Raw genomic sequence first — 18481 nt, forward strand, 5'->3', positions numbered from 1 at the left:
CTTTTACACATTTTTGAAATTTGCCTACACATGTGCTCTTTAATTTTTCTCAGACTGTCTGGGCATTAATTACACTCCTAGTAATGAGATTTTTACTTTGGTTTTTAAGTTCTACCGAAAAGGCTTGATTTGAGAAGCTTTCTAGGATGCTGTCTGTGACCAGGATTGAGAGTTCAGAAGGCTGTGTTGCCTGCCTTGTGCCCGGGTTCAAGATATCTCAAATAAAAACAGGAACTGCTGGACAAACCTCAGCAGCTCTGGCAGCATCTGTGGAAAGAAATCAGAATTAATGTTTCAGGTTCAATGGCTCTTCTTCAGAACAAAGGTCAATTCTGAAAAAGGGCCACTGAACCCAAAACATTAACTCTGATTTCTTCCACAGATGCTGCCAGATCTGCTGAGATTTTCCAGAAATTCCTGTTTTGTTTGATTTCTAACGTCTGCAGTTCTTTTGTTTTTGTTTTTGCTCAAGATATCTCATCTAGGCTGCAGAGGAACTTGGAGTAGGAAGGGAAAGATTCAGTTCTCATGATTCACATAGGAAGAAAGAGGGAAGAGGTTCTGCTGATGGAATATGAACAGTTAGACACTAAATTAAAAAGAACCAAAAAAGGTAATAATCTCCAGATTACTATCTGAGCCATTAGCAAATTGGCACAGGGTCAAAATGATTAAAGAGGTAAATGAATGGCTCACAGATTGGTATGGGAGAAACTGGTTCAAATTCATGAGCCATTGGCACCAGTACTGGGGAAGGAGGGATTTGTTCCAATGGGTTGGACTCCACCTGAATCATGCTGGGACGAGAGTGCTGGCTAATCACATAACTGTATGGATAGGACTTTATCCTAAATAGAGGGAGGTGGGTTCACATGCATGGAAAACTATGGAAAAAGGTAAAGTGGGGAGAGCTCAGCAGAGTTTTTTGAAGTTTTCAGAACAAAGAACAAAACAACATGGAAAATCTCAAGAATCTAACTTCAAGCTCAGGGGACAACTCAGAAGTTTGGGCAGTCAATGCAGGACTGAGGGTGCTGTACTAAAACGCATGCAGTATATGAAACATTGTAAATTGACTTGTACAACAGATTGAAATTGGCATGTACGATGTTGTATCACAGAAACATGGCTGCAAGGGGAGCAGGGCTGGGGATTAAATATCCAAGGATACATATCCTATCAAAATAACAGGCAGATGGGCAGAGGGGGGTCAGGATGAAATTAAATCGATAGCAAGAAATGGTATACATTCGGTTCTGAAATAGTTTGCTTATTGTGTTAAGAAAATCACTCAATAGCCATTTAAACTAATGGAGCCAGAGTCACGTTATAACTAATACAGATAAGGAGAATTCGCATTCTGCAAATAACGGTCTAAGTTCTTCAATCGCGTTAAAGCCAATTCGCGTTGAAGAAACATATTATAGCAGAACCGACTGTACATGCAGAAGGCTTCGATCCGTGTTGGTAGAGCTGAGGCAAAAATGTCCTGATGGGAATTGTGTATTGGCCTCGCAGCAGTAGTCAGGATATGGGGAAGAAAAAAAATAAGGAAATATAAAAGGAATGTAAGAAAGGCACTATTACAATAATTATAGGGGATTGGGAAAGTTATGTTGGGAACAGATGCCAAGAAAAGGAATTTGTGGAATATCAAACAATGTTTTTTTGGAGCACAGTCCACTAGGGATCAAGCAATTCTGGATTTGGGGATGTGTAATAACACAGACTTGATTCGGGAGCTGAAGGTGAAGGAACCCCTACAGACCAGTTAAGATACAATGATAGAATTCACACCGCAGTTTGATAGGGAGAAACTAGGATCAGACATGGTATTACAATTGATTAAAAGTAACAAGAATGACACGAGAGAAAAACTGGAAGGGGAGTCTAGCAGGGAACACAATGGAGCAGCAATGGCAGGAGTTTCTGGGGGTAATTTGGCAGGCACAGCAGAAATTTATCCCAAGGAAGAAGAAATATACTAAGGGGAAGACGAGGCAATCGTGGCTTACAAGAGAAGTCGGGGACACCACAAAGGCTGAAGAAAAAGCATACAATGTGGTGTAGATTAGTGGGAAGCCAGAGGCTGGGAAGCCTTTTTAAAAAAAAGAAAAGCAATAAAGTGGAAGAAGGTGAATTATGAGAGTGAGCTAGTTGGTAACATAACAGAGGATTGCACAAGTTTTTTTTAAAGACATCTAAAAGGTAAGACAGAGGTTAAAGTGGACATTGGACTGCTGGAAAATGAGGCTGGAAAAGTAATAATGGGGAGCAATGAAATGGCAAAGGAATTGAAAATGTACTTTACATAAATTTTTGCAGAGACTGGCAGCATTCCAGAACTTAAGAGTCAGGGAGCAGAGGTGGCCATTTTTAAGGAGAAGAGCTGGGGAAGCTAAAAGATTCAATCAAACCAAATGGAGTACACCCTAAAGTTCTGAAGAAGGCAGCTGAAGAGATTGCAGAGGCAATGGTGGTGATCTTTCAGGAACCACTGGAATCAGGGAAGGTCTCAGAGGACTGGAAAATGGCTAATGTAATCCTCCTGTTTAAGAAGGGAGGGGAGGCAGAAGACAGGAAATTATAAGCTGGTTAAACTGACCTCGGTCGTTGGCAAGACTTTAGAGTGCATTATTATAGATGGGATTGCAAAGTACTTGGTAAAATAAGGCTGAGTTGGCACGACATCACCAAGGGGAGATCATACCTGACAAATCTGTTAGGAATCTATGAGGAACTCACCAACAAGTTAGGTACAGGAGAACCAGTCCATGTTATTGGTTGGGATTTCCGGAAGGCCTTTGACAAGATGCATCATAGGAGGCTGCTAAATAACCTGAGTGTTTAAGGTGTTACGGGTAAGGTATGGATAGAGAATTAGCTGACTGGCAGAATAGGGTCTTTTTCAGGATGGCAGCCAGTGACCATTGGAATTCTGCAGGGGCCCAAGTTGGAACCACAAATATTCATGTTATATATCAACAAGCTGGATGAAGGAACTGAGGGCATTGTTATCAAGTTTGCAGTTGACACAAAGATAGGTGGAGAGGCAGGTAGTATAAAGAAAGCAGAGAGATTGAAGGAGGTCTTGGATTGGCTAGGAGAGTGGGCAAAGAAGTGGCAGATGGAATATAATGTGGAAAAGTGAGAGATTATACATTATGGTAGAAGGAATAGAGACATAGACTATTCTCTAAATGGAGAAATGCTTCAGAAATCTGAAACACAAAGGGACCAAGGAGTCTTAGTTCAGGATTACCTTAAGGTTAACAGCAGATTCAGTTGGCAGTTAGGAAAGCAAGTGCAATGTGAGGATGCATTTTAAGAGCAGAGATGTACTGCCAAGGATGCAGACCACATTTGAAATGTTGTGAGCAGTTTAAGGAAGGATGTACTGTCTACAGGAGGTTTACAAAAATGACGCTGGGGATGATGGGCTTGTCATACGAGGAGCGGTTGAGACTCTGGGTCTGTACTTGTACTTCAGAAGGATGAGTGGAGAATCTGACCGAAACTTACAGAATACTGAGAGGTCTGGATCATGTGGACATGGGGATGATGTTTCCAATAGTAGGAGAGACTGGGACCCGAGGGCCCAGCCTCAGAAGGAAGGGTGCTGCAGAGGGCTGTGGAGGCCAAGTCACTGAGTGTATTTAAGACAGAGATCGAGAGGTTCTTGATTAGTAAGGGAGTCAAGGTTGTAGGGTGAAGGCAGGAGAATGGGGTTGAGAAACATATCAGCTATGATTGAGCTGTGGAACAGAAATGAGGGGCTAAATGGCCTAATTCTGTACCTATATCTTACATCATCCTTCTTTTCTGCTGCAATTGATTCCCCAATTAATACTGCAACATTCCCTCCTCATTCACTTCTTTGCCCATCTCACCTCATGGCCCTGTATCCTGAAACTTCAGAAAATTTGTGCCCATAACTCATCTGCGTTGTTTGTCATACTCCTTATATTGAAATAAATACCATCCAACCTTGCCAAAGTCCCTTGTGCACTGACTAGTCAATAATTTCTATATACTTTTCCAATTCTGTTGCTGTCTCTTCTAACTTGGCCATTCACCTATCCCTGTCGAACAATCTCTCTGGATTCAAACCCCTGCCACATTAGTTTAAGTCTGCCTCAGACTTAGACTTAGACTTACAGTGTGGAAACAGGCCCTTCGGCCCAACAAGTCCACACCGACCCGCCGAAGCGCAACCCACCCATACCCCTACATTTATCCCTTACCTAACACTACGGGCAATTTAGCTTGGCCAATTCACCTGACCCGCACATCTTTGGACTGTGGGAGGAAACCGGAGCACCCGGAGGAAACCCACGCAGACACGGGGAGAACGTGCAAACTCCACACAGTCAGTCGCCTGAGTCGGGAATTGAACCCGGGTCTACAGGCGCTGTGAGGCAGCAGTGCTAACCTAGCAGTGCTAATCAATGGTACTCTCAAATCTCCTAGCATAGATGCTGGCCCCATTCCTGCTCAGGTGCAACCAGTCAGCTTTATATAGGTCGTATTACCCCTAAAAACAGTCTAAATGCCCCAATAATCTAAAGCTACCCCTCCTGCATCCTCTTTATAGCCACACATTCAACTGGACTAACTTCCCACTTCTAGACTCACTAGCATGTGCACCTAAGGTAATCCAGAGATGATGGAACACAGGGAGAACTCGCCATTTGGATACAGAACTGGCTAAAAGGTAGAAGACAGAGGTTGGTGGTGGAGGGTTGTTTTTCAGACTGGAAGCCTGTAACCAATGGAGTGACACAAGGATCAGTGGTGGGTCCTCTACTTTTCATCATTTATATAAATGATTCGAATGTGAACATAAGAGGTATAGTTAGTAAGTTTGCTGATGACACCAAGATTGGAGGTGTAGTGGACAGTGAAGAAGGTTACCTTAGATTACAACGGGATCTTGATCAGATGGGACAATGAGCTGAGAAGTGGCAGTTGGACTTTAATTCAGATAAATGAGAAGTGTTGCATTTTGGGAAATCAAATTTTTTTTAAAAATTACTTACAGTGTAGATAGCAGAACTTATACACTTAAATGGTAAGGTCCTAGGGAGTGTTGCTGAACAAAGAGATCTTGAAGTGCAGGTTCATAGCTCCTTGAAAGTGGAGTTTGCAGGTAGATAAGATAGTGAAGGCGGTGTTTGGTATGCTTTCCGTTATTGGTCAGAGTATTGATATAGGAGTCGGGAGGTTATGTTGCGGCTGTACAGGGCATTGGTTAGGCCACTGTTAGAATACTGCGTGTAATTCTGGTCTCCTTCCTATCGGAAAGATGTTGTGAAACTTGAAAGGGCTCAGAAAAGATTTACAAGGATGTTGCCAGTGTTGGAGGATTTGAAAGGGAGAGGCTGAACAGGCTGGGGTTGTTTTCCCTGGAGCATCGGAGGCTGAGGGGTGACCTTATAGAGGTTTACAAAATTATGAGGGGTATGGGTAGGATAAATAGACAAATTCTTTTCCTGGGGTCAGGGAGTCCAGAACTCAAGGGCATAGGTTTAGGGTGAGAGGGGAAAGGTATAAAAGAGACCTTTTAATCTTTTCACACAGAGGGTGGTACGTGTATGAAATGAGCTGCCCAAAGAAGTGGTGGAGGCTGGTACAATTGCAACATTTAAAGGCATTTGGATGGGCATATGAATAGGAAGGGTTTGTAGGGACATGGGCCAGGTGCTGGCAGGTGGGACTAGATTGGGGTGGGATATCTAGTCGGCATGGACAGGTTGGATCGAAGGGTCTGTTTCCATGCCGTACATCTCTATGACTACTTTGTGGGTCCTGCTCTTTCATCTACTTCCTAGTTCCCTAAATTCTGCTTGCACAACCTCCTACAATTGAATCCCCTACCACTACACCACTATAGCCTTGCTGTTCTTTTTCTCCCCCTCTTGTGTAGCAGACCCACCCATGGTGCCATGCATTTGGCTATCACTACTCTCCCTTGCGTAGTCATCTCCTCCACTATTACTTAAAACAGTATATCTGTTAGAAAGTGGGATGGCTACAGGCAACTTCTTCACTCGCTGCCGTCCTCTGCTCTGTCTTTCTGCCCATTCAGTTTCTATCTGCGGAGTAACCATCTCATTGAATGTGCTTTGCCCAAATCCAGCATTGCAGATTCTTTAGCGAATTCACCCACAACCCCAAATCTGAAATACGGTTTGCCAGTCGCTGCAGTTGGGGATACTTCATGCACATGTGGTCACCAGAGACAACCGAAGTTTCCATAATTTGCCACATAGCAAAGGAAGAAAATATCACCGGTGCAAGCTCTACTGAATAACTTCCTTTCAGTCCCTTAATTACTTCCTTTTTAAAATAAAATTATGCTTGTATAAGAATATTATTAACTTACTTCTCTTACACAACTGTACTTCCCCCTTACCCTTTTTTACTTTATTTCTTATATCATGTATTTCTGTGTTCTTCAGTCAATCCCTTCTTCCAAATACACACACTTTTAAAACTGCAAACCAATCAACACACTTTCCTCTGTTTTATTTGCTTTCCCAAACAGCAGTCCCTGAAGGTACAGCTATTAAACTAGGACATCCCTCACTCTGCTGGGCCCTAATCCCACACCACAACTTAATGTGTTGCTGACCCCACTCTCTCTCTCTGCTCAGTGTTGAGGTCCCAACCCTGGCTCATTGCTTATCCTTTGCTGACTTTCTTCTCTCTGTTCAAGGAGGTTTGCAAAAGTACTTGCCAGGAATGGAGCACTCCTGCTAAAAGGGAACTGTATGGACTGATGATGTATTCTCTGTACAGAGAAGGCTGATGGGTAATTTAATTGAGGTGTACAGAATTATAAGGGGCCCAGATATGGTAGACAGGGAGAACTTTTTTTTCTCCCTTAGTGGAGAATTTAAAAATTAATGGGTACAGATTTAAATAAATTGATCGACAATATTAGAGAAGAGACCTAGTAGGGGGTGGGTTCTGAAACTCACTGCCAGAAAAGGCTATTGAAGTAGACACCCTCACAACATAAAAGAAGAACTCTTGCTATAGATTGGAAGAGCTGTAATCTACAAAACTATAGGACAAGAAGTGGAAAGCGGAATTAAACTGGATAGCTTTTTCCTCGGTTAGCGCAGATCAGATGGGTCAAATGGCTTTGCGTTGCATTGTGAATTTCTCTACATAACGGTATTGGCGCTGAATGCCTTGTTACATGGAGTGTCAAGTGTTGTTCTCTTTTGCTTAGATAAGGTTGGGAGGAACTGATTAAAAGTACTGAAATGAAACATTATTTCTGTTCCTCTCTACACAGATGCTGCCAGATCTACCAGGTAAATGCAGTAGTTGTGTTTATATTTCATATTTGCAGTATCCACAGAATGTTGCCTTAGCTATGAATAAACTGAGAAACTAAGGTAGCGTAGTCAATAACCCGAGGAAATAGATTTGCGATAATTTGTAAAGATCTAGAAGGAATATGAAGAAAACATTTTTGGTGTGTGTGGCTGCCTACTTCGAAGACACCAATCTGGCATGAAATTTTAATTTCCAAGCGGTCAAAAATAGTCTGAATAAGTTAAAGCCAGGCTGAAAAGATGGTGCACTCATGCTTATGTAATCAGGAGGTGGGGTTTTGCACTGTTTTCTTGAGCACGTGCTGAATATTGACACAGCTTGAATGAGAATGTGGTCTATTCTGCTCCTGTAAAATAAAAAGAGCAACTTGGAAATGTAGAATGTTTTGTTATGAAAATGAATACTCACTGCATTTTCAGGATGGAAGATGTAGGATGCCGGCGAGTTATCCACTATAATGACCTTGCTCAAGTCCCTCCCTAGTCGACTGAGATCTTTCACATAGTTTCCTCGGTGGAAAACGCATGATTCTCTGAAGAGCCTGGCCCTGAACACGCCCCAACGATCCAGCAAGTCTGCCACTGGATCTGCATACTTTGAAAAGACAGGATAAACCAAGCAAGTTAGATCTCAACATCTGACACAGCAGCTTCGAAACAAATAAAATTTCTAATTGGACAGGGAGTTAACCCATTCAGCTGTAAATATCTACTCAGTCAAAATAATCAAAATAATCTGTTCGATATTTGGTTTTAATGCTATGGCTGATTCCATTGTTAAATGGATTCATATGCAAGATGACAACAGATAGAATCTGAATGTTGAACTTTCATGTAGTGAAATTACATTTCCTCAGCAAATTCACAAATGCAGTGCTACAAACACAATAAAATTGATCCAATTTTCTCAACACAGCTATCAGTTCATACCTTTAAAAGGGGATCTGGGTTGAGAAAAAATTTCAAGTTTGTACTGAAATATTAATAGAACAGCTGTCATCCACATTCTCCTCTGACCAAAGGAAGGGGCTGACAGTCATGAGCAGGTTTTCACTATTCCATACACATAACAATCATTGAATAATTGAACTGCAGATGATTTTATATTGATAAGAATCTCTTCTATTAATACACTCAAGATCAAATCAACAATCACAGTTTCTCAATTGACTGAAGGGCAGATTTCTGTGACTTCAAACTCAGAGTCGAGCTGAGTCAACAGTGTCGCCTAGTGGTATAAATAAATAAAGCATCAAGACAACTAAATACATTAATGTCTGTATGCTCAAATCATGTCTCCTCTGTATTTTCAGGATGGTTACACCTCATGAACAGTAGAGACTGCTTTCCCACATGTCTAATACCCTCAGGTTTAGGCTTGCTCGTTGAGTTGGAAGGCTGGTTTTCAGACATTTCGTCACCATGTTAGGTAACATCAGTGAGCCTCCAGTGAAGCAGTATTCTATCCTGCTTTCTATTTACTAGTCTTGCTCTGTTAAGGGGGTTGATATCATTCCCAGTTCTTTTTCTCAGAGGTTGGTAAATGGGGTCCAAATCAATGTGTTTATTGAGGGAGTTCCGATGTGAATGTCAGGCCTCTAGGAATTCCTGTGCATGTCCTAGGATGGACGTGTTGTTCCAGTCGAAGTGGTGTCTGTCTTTGTCTGTATGTAAGGATACTAGAGATAGTATGTCATGTCTTTTGACTGCTAGTTCGTGTTTGTGTATCCTGGTGGATGGTTTTCTGCCTGCCTGTTTGATGTATTGTTGCAGTTCTTACAGGTATTTTAACAGTGACATTTGTTTTGCCGGTTGCTGGTACAGGGTCCTTTAGGTTCATCAAAAGCTGTTACAGTGTGTTGGTAGGTTTGTGGGCTACCAAGTAGTCTGCTCATCATCTCAGAGATGTCTTTGATGCATGGTAGTATGGCTAGAGTTTCTGGGCATGTTGTATCTACTTGTTTGGATTTGTTGTTTAATAAATCGGCAGACTGTGTTTATTGGTACCCTTTGTTCTTAAATACACCGTATACGTATTTTTACTGGGTGCTGCAGTGTGTTGTGGTCAGTTTAAATAATGTCCTGATTCAGTTCTGTTTGTGCGTGTTGGGATGATTGTTCCTGTAGTTGAGTCTGTGTGTGTGTTACTTTCCTGGAGATGCTGGTCTGCAGTTCTCCATTAACTGTTCATTCCACAGTTACATCTAAGAAGGGGAGTCTGTTGTTGTTCTCTTCCTGTTTGGTGAAATGTATGACAGTAAGGATATTGTTGATGATATTGTAGGTTTCCTCTAATTTGTTCAGTTTCTTGATGACAAAGGTGTCATCCATGTAGCTGACCTAAGTTTGCGTTGGAGCGTGGGTATGACTGTGCATTCGAGTCTCTGCATCACTGCTTCTGCTAAGAATCCGATATTGGTAAACTTGTGTTCCATTGATTTGTTTGTAGGTCTTGTCGTAGAAGGTGAAGTGGATAGTGAAGCACAGGTCTACCAGTTTGAGGATGTTGGCCTTGCTGTTGAAATTGGTGCTGTCTGGTGTGTGTGTCCTTGGTTCGTCTAAGACCCCATTTATCAACCTCTGAGAAAAAGAACCAGAAATGATATCACCCAGCTTAATAGTTCAAGACACAAATAGAAAGCAGGGGAGAACACTAGTGCTTCACCGGAGGCTCACTGGTGATGTTACCTAGCATGGTGGTGAAACATCTTAAAACAAACCTTCCAGCTCAGCGAGCAAACTTACAACCTGAACCTCAACTTGATCTACAAATCTTCTCAAAAACTCGAACACATCCAATATCCTGCTCAGTTTTTCCTCACTTTCTGAAATAAATGGGACCAGTGAGAAGAAAACATTTCAGCAGAACTGGAATCTAAGCTCAATTTAGTGCCATGTTATAGCTGGCTTATTTCCTACTGATGCCCACTACTCCACAGCCCCCTTAAATGTGTGAGTCTCTTCCCAATGCGAGTTAACAGATGGGTTGAAAATAAGGTGAGCTGCGTAATGTCAATGAAAATGTAACAAAGTTGGGGAGGGCAGGGAACATGAAGAACATCAGAAATAGGAGTAGACTGTACAGACCCTTGATCCTACTTCACCATTAAATATAACTTTGGCTGATCTTCTATGTTAACTCAATTTCCTCACCTGCTCCATATATCCATTCATCCCCTGAGATATCAAAATTTTTCAATCTCTGCCGTGAATATATTCAATGATGGAACATCCACCATCTTCTGGCATGCACAACTAAATGAATAAAGTTCTAGTCACAGTCCGAAATGATCAGTCACTTATTCTGAGGTGAGAGCTATGTTCTGGATTTCCCAACTACTATTTACCACAGAAGTCGTTTGTGGTTAGGTGGCCAACAACAGAAATGGTGGCAAGACTGGATAAGAGCTACAATTAAGCATGTTGGGAATTTTGGTCAAATTTTTTAAACCTTGACCCCAGTTAAAACTGCAGTCAGGACATGTTGTGACTTGCAATTTCCCATGTTGACCAAATAAGTGTAATGGGGTCTCTATATGGCTTTTGGAATGTGGCTGTTCAGGACTTGGTGCAAACATTTGGGAATTGTTTACCAGTAAATTCCATTGGCTGGGATTGAACAATGTGATCAGGCTTTGATCACTTCATTGGCTAAGTGCCAGATGTCTTTCTGGAAATGGAGCACATTTTCAGATAAATTAACAGAACAAAAGAATTTTCTCAGCTGATGTCTTAACAGAGCACATTGGAAATATGTATGCTGTGAAATCATTTTCAGAGAAAGACAAAGAACCATGAGGCTTGATCTACACAGAGTACAAAGTTGGCCACTTCAAACTTAATCCACATTTAGCCTCAAGATAAAGTTAAGTGAGTTCAAGTTGAAGTAAAAAGTAAATGTTACAATGAATGCACATTTTATATTAAATACTGGCACTGAAGAGATTAATTAAGAAAAGGTTTAAAACATAGAATAGTACAGCACAGTACTGGCCCTTCAGCCCTCAATGCTGTGCTGACCTTTTATCCTACCCAAAGATGTGACTAACCCACATATCCTTCATTGTGCTATCTTCCATGTGCCTGTTCCAGAGTCACTTAAGTATCCCTAATGTATCTGACTCTACCACCACTGCTGGCAGTGCATTCCACACACCCACCACTCTCTGAGTAAAGAACCAACCTCTGACATCTCCCCTAAACCTTCCTCCAATCACTTTAAAATGATGCCCTTCGTGATAACTACTTCTGCCCTGGGAAACGGTCTTTGGCCATCCACTCTAACTATTCCTCTCATCATCATGTACACCTCTAAGACGTCACTTCTCAGTCCGTGAACCAATCCCTGCGAACACCACTCGTCACCGAGCTCCAGGCTGAGCACTTTCCATCTACCACCACCCTCTGTTTTCTATGGGCCAATCAATTCTGTATCCAGACAGCCAGGTTTCCCTGTATTCCATGCCTCCTTACTTTCTGAATGAGCCTACCATGGGGAACCTTTTCAAATGCTCTGCTAAAATCCATGTACGCCACATCCACTGCTCCATCTTCAAGACTGTGTTTTGTCACATCCTCAAAGAATTCAAGGCTTGTGAGGCATGAACTGCTCTTCAAAAAGCCATGCTGACTATCTCTAATCAAAGTATAGTTTTCCAGTAAACATAAATCCTGCCTCTCAGAATCCTCTCAATATTTTATCCACCACAGAAATGAGACTGATTCCCAGGATTATCCCTATTCCCTTTCTTGGAAAAAGGAATAACATGTGCCATACTCAAATCATCTGGCACTCCTCCAGTGGACAATGAGGTCTCAAAGATCGTCGTCAAAGGCACAACAATCTCTTCCCTCACTTCCTGTAGTAACCATGAGTATATCCCGTCTGGGCCAGGGTATTTATCTATCCTTATGATTTTCAAAATTTTCAGCACATCCTCCTCCTTAACATCAACCTGTTTGACCATATCAATCTGTTTCACACTGTCTTCTGAAACATCAATGTTCCTCTCAGTAGTGAATACTGAAGCTCAGTATTCATCAGGACCTCCCCCACCACCTCCGACTCCAGGCACAAGTTCCCTCCACTATCCCCGATCAGCCCTATTCTCACTCTGGCCATCCTCTTGTTTCTCATGTAAGTGTAGAATGCCTTAGGGTATCCTTAGTCCGACTTGCTAAAGCTTTTTCATGTCCCTTCCAGCTCTCCTAAGTCCATTCTTCAGTTCCTTCCTGGCTACCTTGTAACCCTCTAGTGCCCTGTCTGATCTTTGCTTCCTCAACCTTAAGTCAGCTTCCTCCTTCCTCTTGCCTAGCTGTTTCACATCCCTTGTCACCCAAGGTTGTTTCACCCTACCATCCCTTCCTTGCCTCAGCAGGAACAAACCAGCACTATCAGCAAGTGCTTCTTAAACAACCTCCACATTTCTATCGTGCATTTCCCTGAGAACATCTGTTCCCAATTTAGGTGCCCCAGTTCCTGCCTAATAGCATTTTAATTCCTCCTCCCCTAATTAAACACTTTCCCATACCATCTGCTTCTATCCCTCTCCATGACTATAGCAAAGGTCAGGGAGTTGTGATCACTATCACCAAAATGTTCTCCCATTGAGAGATCTGACACCTGGCATGGTTTGTTGTCAAGCACCAAATCCAATATAGCCTCCCCTCTCGTTGCCCTATCTACATATTGAGTCAGGAATCTTTCCTGGACACATCTGACAAAAACTGCTCCATCCAAACTATTTGGACTAAAGAGGTTCCAATCAATATTCGGGAAGTTGAAGTCACCCATGACAGCAACCCTGTTACTTCTGCGACTCCCAGTCTGCTCCTCAGTGTTTCTGTTACTATTCGGGGGCCTATGGAAAACTGCTGATAAAGTGACTGCACTTTTCCTGTTTCTGATTTCCACTCATACCGACTCTGTAGACAAACCCTCCTCGATGACCTCCCTTTCTGCAGCTATGATACAATCCCTGATTAGCAATGCTGCTCCCCCACCTCTTTTACCTCTCTGCCTATTCCTTTTTCAAACATTTAAACCATGGAACATTCAACAACCATTCCTGCCCCTGTGATATCCACACCCCCCACCAACCCAACCTCCACTCCCGGCACCTTCCCCTGCAACCGCAGGAAATGTAAAACTTGCGCCCACACCTCCACACTCACTTCCCTCCAAGGCGCCAAGGGATCCACCACAAGTTCACCTGTACCTCCACACACATCATCTATTGCATCCGCTGCACCCGATGTGGCCTCCTCTACATTGGGGAGAAGGGCCGCTTACTTGTGGAACGCTTCAGAGAACACCTCCGGGCCGCCCGAACCAACCAACCCAACCACCCCGTGGCTCAACACTTTAACTCTCCCTCCCACTCCACCAAGGACATGCAGGTCCTTGGACTCCTCCACCGGCAAAACATAACAACACGACGGTTGGAGGAAGAACGCCTCATCTTCCGACTGGGAACCCTCCAACCACAAGGGATGAACTCAGATTTCTCCAGTTTCCTCATTTCCCCTCCCCCCACCTTGTCTCAGTCGGTTCCCTCAACTCAGCACCGCCCTCCTAACCTGCAATCCTCTTCCTGACCTCTCCGCCCCCACCCCACTCCGGCCTATCACCCTCACCTTGACCTCCTTCCACCTATCACATCTCCATCGCCCCTCCCCCAAGTCCCTCCTCCCTACCTTTTATCTTAGCCTGCCTGGCACCCTCTCTTCATTCCTGATGAAGGGCTTATGCCCGAAACGTCGAATTTCCTATTCCTTGGATGCTGCCTGACCTGCTGTGCTTTAACCAGCAACACATTTTCACCTGTGATATCCAAGTCTGTCATGGCCACAACCTCATAGAGCATGATCAGTACTTGGAACTAAGTTCACCACCCTTATTCCTGATATAATAGACAATAGGTGCAGGAGTAGGCCATTCAGCCCCTCGTGCCTGCACCGCCATTCAATATGATCATGGCTGATCTTTCCTAATCAGTATCCGCTTCCTGCCTTATCTCTATAACCCTTGATTCCAATATCTTTGAGAGCTCTATCCAACTCTTTCTTAAATGAATTCAGAGACTGGGCCTCCACTGCCCTCTGGGGCAGAGCATTCCACACAGCCACCACTCTCTGGGTGAAGAAGTTTCTCCTCATCTCTGTCCTAAATGGTTTATCCCGTATTTTTAAGCTGTGTCCTCTGGTTCGGCACTCACCCATCAGCGGAAACATGTTTCCTGCTGCCAGAGTGTCCAATCCTTTCATAATCTTATATGTCTCAATCAAATCCCCTCTCAGTCTTCTAAACTCAAGGGTATACAAGCCCAGTCGCTTCAGTCTTTCAGTGTAAGGTAATCCCTCCATTCCAGGAATTGACCCCGTGAATCTACGCTGCACTCCCTCAATAGCCAGAATGTCTATTTTGGAGACCAGAACTGTACACAGTACTCCAGGTGTGGTCTCACCAGGGCCTTGTACAGCTGCAGAAGTACCTCTTTGCTTCTATACTCAATCCCTCTTGTTATGAAGGCCAGCATGCTTTTAGCCTTCTTCACTACCTGCTGTAACTGCATGCTTGCCTTCATTGACTGGTGTACAAGAACACCCAGATCTCTCTGTACTGCCCCTTTACCTAAATTAATTCCATTGAGATAGTAATCTGCCTTCGTGTTCTTGCCACCAAAGTGGATAACCATACATTTATCCACATTAAACTGCATCTGCCATGCATCTGCCCACTCACCTAACTTGTCCAGGTCACCCTGTAATCTCCTAACATCCTCATCACATTTCACCCTGCCACCCAGCTTTGCATCATCAGCAAATTTGCTAATATTATCGCTGATACCATCTTCTATATCATTAACATATAGTGTAAAAAGCTGCAGTCCCAGCACGGATCCCTGCGGTACCCCACTGGTCACTGCCTGCCATTCCGAAATGGAGCCGTTTATCACTACCCTTTGTTTCCTATCAGCCAACCAATTTTTCAATCAAATCTAGTACTTTGCCCCCAATACCATGCGCCCTAAGTTTACTCACTAACCTCCTATGTGGAACTTTATCAAAAGCTTTCTGAAAGTCCAGGTAAACTACATCTACTGGATCTCCGTCATCCATCTTCAGGGTTACATCCTCAAAAAATTCAAGATTAGTCAAGCACGATTTCCCCTTCATCAATCCATGCTGACTCTGTCCTATCCTGTTACTACTATCCAGATGTGCCGTAATCTCATCCTTTATAATAGACTCCAGCATCTTTCCCACCACTGAGGTCAGACTAACTGGTCTATAATTTCCTGCTTTCTCTCTCCCACCTTTCTTAAAAAGTGGTATAACATTAGCCACTCTCCAATCCTGAGGTACCGATCCCGAATCTATCGAATTCTGGGAAATAATCACCAACGCATCAACGATTTCCCGAGCCACCTCCTTCAGTACCCTGGGATGTAGACCATCAGGCCCCGGAGACATCAACCTTCAGACCTAACAGTCTCTCCAACACCAAATCCTGGCAAATACAGATTCCCTTAAGTTCAGGTCCTTCAGTCACTGTTACCTCTTGCATTAAAATATACACAATTCAACCCATCACACTGACTGCACCTTTGCCCTGTCAAGTGCTGATCCATCCTCATAGGCTCTTTGCATGCTGTGTCTGGCTGTTCATTACCTACTCCATCCTCTCATCCATAGCTCCAGTTCCCAACCCTTGCCAATCTCATTTAAACCCTCCTAGAGAGCTCTATCAAACCTCCTGCCCTCGATATTGGTACCCCACCAATTCAGGTGCAACTTGTCCTTCTTGTACAGATCCCACCTTCTCCAGAATGTATCCTAATGAATCACGTATCTGAAGCCCTCCCTCCTATACCAGCCCATGCAGCCACGTGTTCATCTGCGCTTGCTCTCTGTTCCGAGCCACACTCGCACCTGGCACCAGTAGTGATCCTGAGATTACTACTTTGCTTGTCCTGCCTTCTAGCTTCCAACCTAACTCCCTGTATTCTCTTTTCAGATCCTCATCCTTTTAGCTACCTATGTCAATGGTATTGATGTGCACTATGACTTCAGGCTGCTCTCCCTCCCCCTTTAGAATCCTGTAGACTCGATCAGAGACATCCCTTACCCTGCCACTGGAAGGCAACATCCGGGAGTTTTGCTCGCAACCAAAGAATCTCCTGTCTGTTCCTCTCACAATTGAATCTCCTATCACTTTGCTCTCCTATTCTCCCCAGTTCCCTTCTGAGCCACAGAGCTAGGTTCAGTGGCAGAAACCTGACCACTTGTTTAATTAAATTCTGAGTTGGCTTTTCGTCTTTTGTCTGTCACACAAGGGATGAATACCGTGGTAAAAGTTTTCAACACTCTTTTTCAGGCAACAGAATCTTGCATATTTTAATGAGATCATCTTTCATTCTTCTGAACTCCAGAGTCCAGGCCAAATTTACTCAGCCTATCAGTGTACACCACTCATTTAGTGAATCTACATGGCAAATATGAGCCAGCCTATAGCACATGATTGAAGTTTTAGTTTGTGAAGGATAAGCAGGTAACATCTTACATATTGGGAAACGAAAAATGATGACAATGACAGTAGTGCATTTTGCACACAGAATGTTATGGAAAAGAGTCTGGACATTCTGAGCAAATGGTTCCTGCTGCAGACATGCTGTCCATGTGATAGTCTACTCCTTATCAAATTTCCCTCTATTTACAACTATGATGTTCACCTCAATTACTCTTTTTGGCAGCGAGTTTCACATTTTACTCATACTCTGGGCAAAAGAAAACTTCCAAACTTTTCATTGGTTTTATTAGTGGCTCTTATTTATGCTCTGGTTTTGGACCATAGAACATAAGCTAGTAAGGATGGCACAAAATAAATCTTGGATGTCATGACAACTTTCCGCCATATCCACAAGCTCCAATTTGCTGGGATGCAGTGGACAAGCTTCACATGGCTCCACTGGTAAAATATCAGGACATTCTACTCTTGCACAGCTAACACAATGTGTCAAAGGCAGCTCTGAGTAAGTGCACATATTTGAAGCACAAGCAGGAAATGGGAAGCACAAATATTTCTCTCATTGCATGGGATTTGTAACTGCATACTGCACTGTACTCCAGTAATTCTAGAAAATGTAACCACTGGCTGGGGCTGGGAAAACTAATTATATGGGCATAATCAGATACTTGCTAAAAACAAAAACATCCACTACTTCTACAGCAGTCATGGCAACACATGCAAGATTCTTGAACAAGTCACATGGACCAAGTCAAGAACCCTGGTAAGCTGTATTGACATGCACAGGAGAAGGAACTTACCCATGCTATGGCCATCAGACAAGTGAGTGAGAAAAAAAAAACACACGCACGAGGAGAACAGAAACAAATAAATGGAAAAATTGTTAAAACCGCAAAATATCTTCACAAATTCATTTACAAAATGCATACATATGCTAACCAAGCTTTTGGTTTCTCTGATACTGGGTTATACAAATGCAAACAGATGCTCACAATATTTCTGTATTGCTGTTTACTTACCTTGGCTAGACTGGCTGTAAAGAGAACACATTCAAAGAGTTGCCCCATTTTTTGCAAAAAGAGATCGACATGTGGTCTTTTCAATACATAAACCTGTGAATGCAAACAGTCAGCTCAATTATTCTACCTACTGCAAAAAACTGCAACAAATAAATTAGACATTCTTGCTAAACGTTCTTGCCTGTTTGCTTAAATGTTTCCTGAAATGGTGAAGTACTGAAAAGCACAATGAAGCAGAGAAAATGTGTATGGAATCAAAGAATCATACAGTACAGAAGAGGACCTTCAGCCATTGAGGCTACATACACTGACAAGAAAAACTACTCTAAATCTACACTAGTCTAACTTTCCAGCATTTGCCCCATAGCTTAAATGATATAACACTTCAAGTGCTCACCTAAATACTTTTAAAGAGTGTGAGGTTCTCTCTCTACTATCCCCCAAGGCAGTGCATTCCAAATGCCCGCCACCCTCTGGGTGAAAAACATTTTCCTCATATCCCTTTGAAAGCACTTGCCTCTCGCCTTAATATTAATGTCCACTGGTTGACAGATATCAGGATAATAACCCCAGTGAAGATGAGG

The 18481-nt window shown here is 42.9% G+C and overlaps 1 protein-coding gene across 6 annotated transcripts in view; it reads right to left on the reverse strand.

The window, feature by feature from the left end:
• ctdspla (CTD (carboxy-terminal domain, RNA polymerase II, polypeptide A) small phosphatase-like a) overlaps nt 1–18481 on the reverse strand; it is a 268785-nt gene that overhangs the window by 27168 nt on the left and 223136 nt on the right. For all 6 annotated transcript variants that reach the window (XR_009644716.1, XR_009644715.1, XM_060825208.1 and 3 more), the window contains 2 exons: nt 17898–17990; nt 7759–7944 (listed from right to left, as the gene is read on the reverse strand). Coding sequence is in view for 4 of the 6 variants with exons in the window: in XM_060825208.1 (XP_060681191.1) it covers nt 7759–7944; nt 17898–17990 (279 nt within the window). In the remaining 2 variants the exon portion in view is untranslated. The remainder of the gene's footprint in view (nt 1–7758; nt 7945–17897; nt 17991–18481) is intronic.

This window comes from Hemiscyllium ocellatum, chromosome 5 (genome assembly GCF_020745735.1).
Source record: "Hemiscyllium ocellatum isolate sHemOce1 chromosome 5, sHemOce1.pat.X.cur, whole genome shotgun sequence".
Lineage (NCBI taxonomy): Eukaryota > Metazoa > Chordata > Chondrichthyes > Orectolobiformes > Hemiscylliidae > Hemiscyllium > Hemiscyllium ocellatum.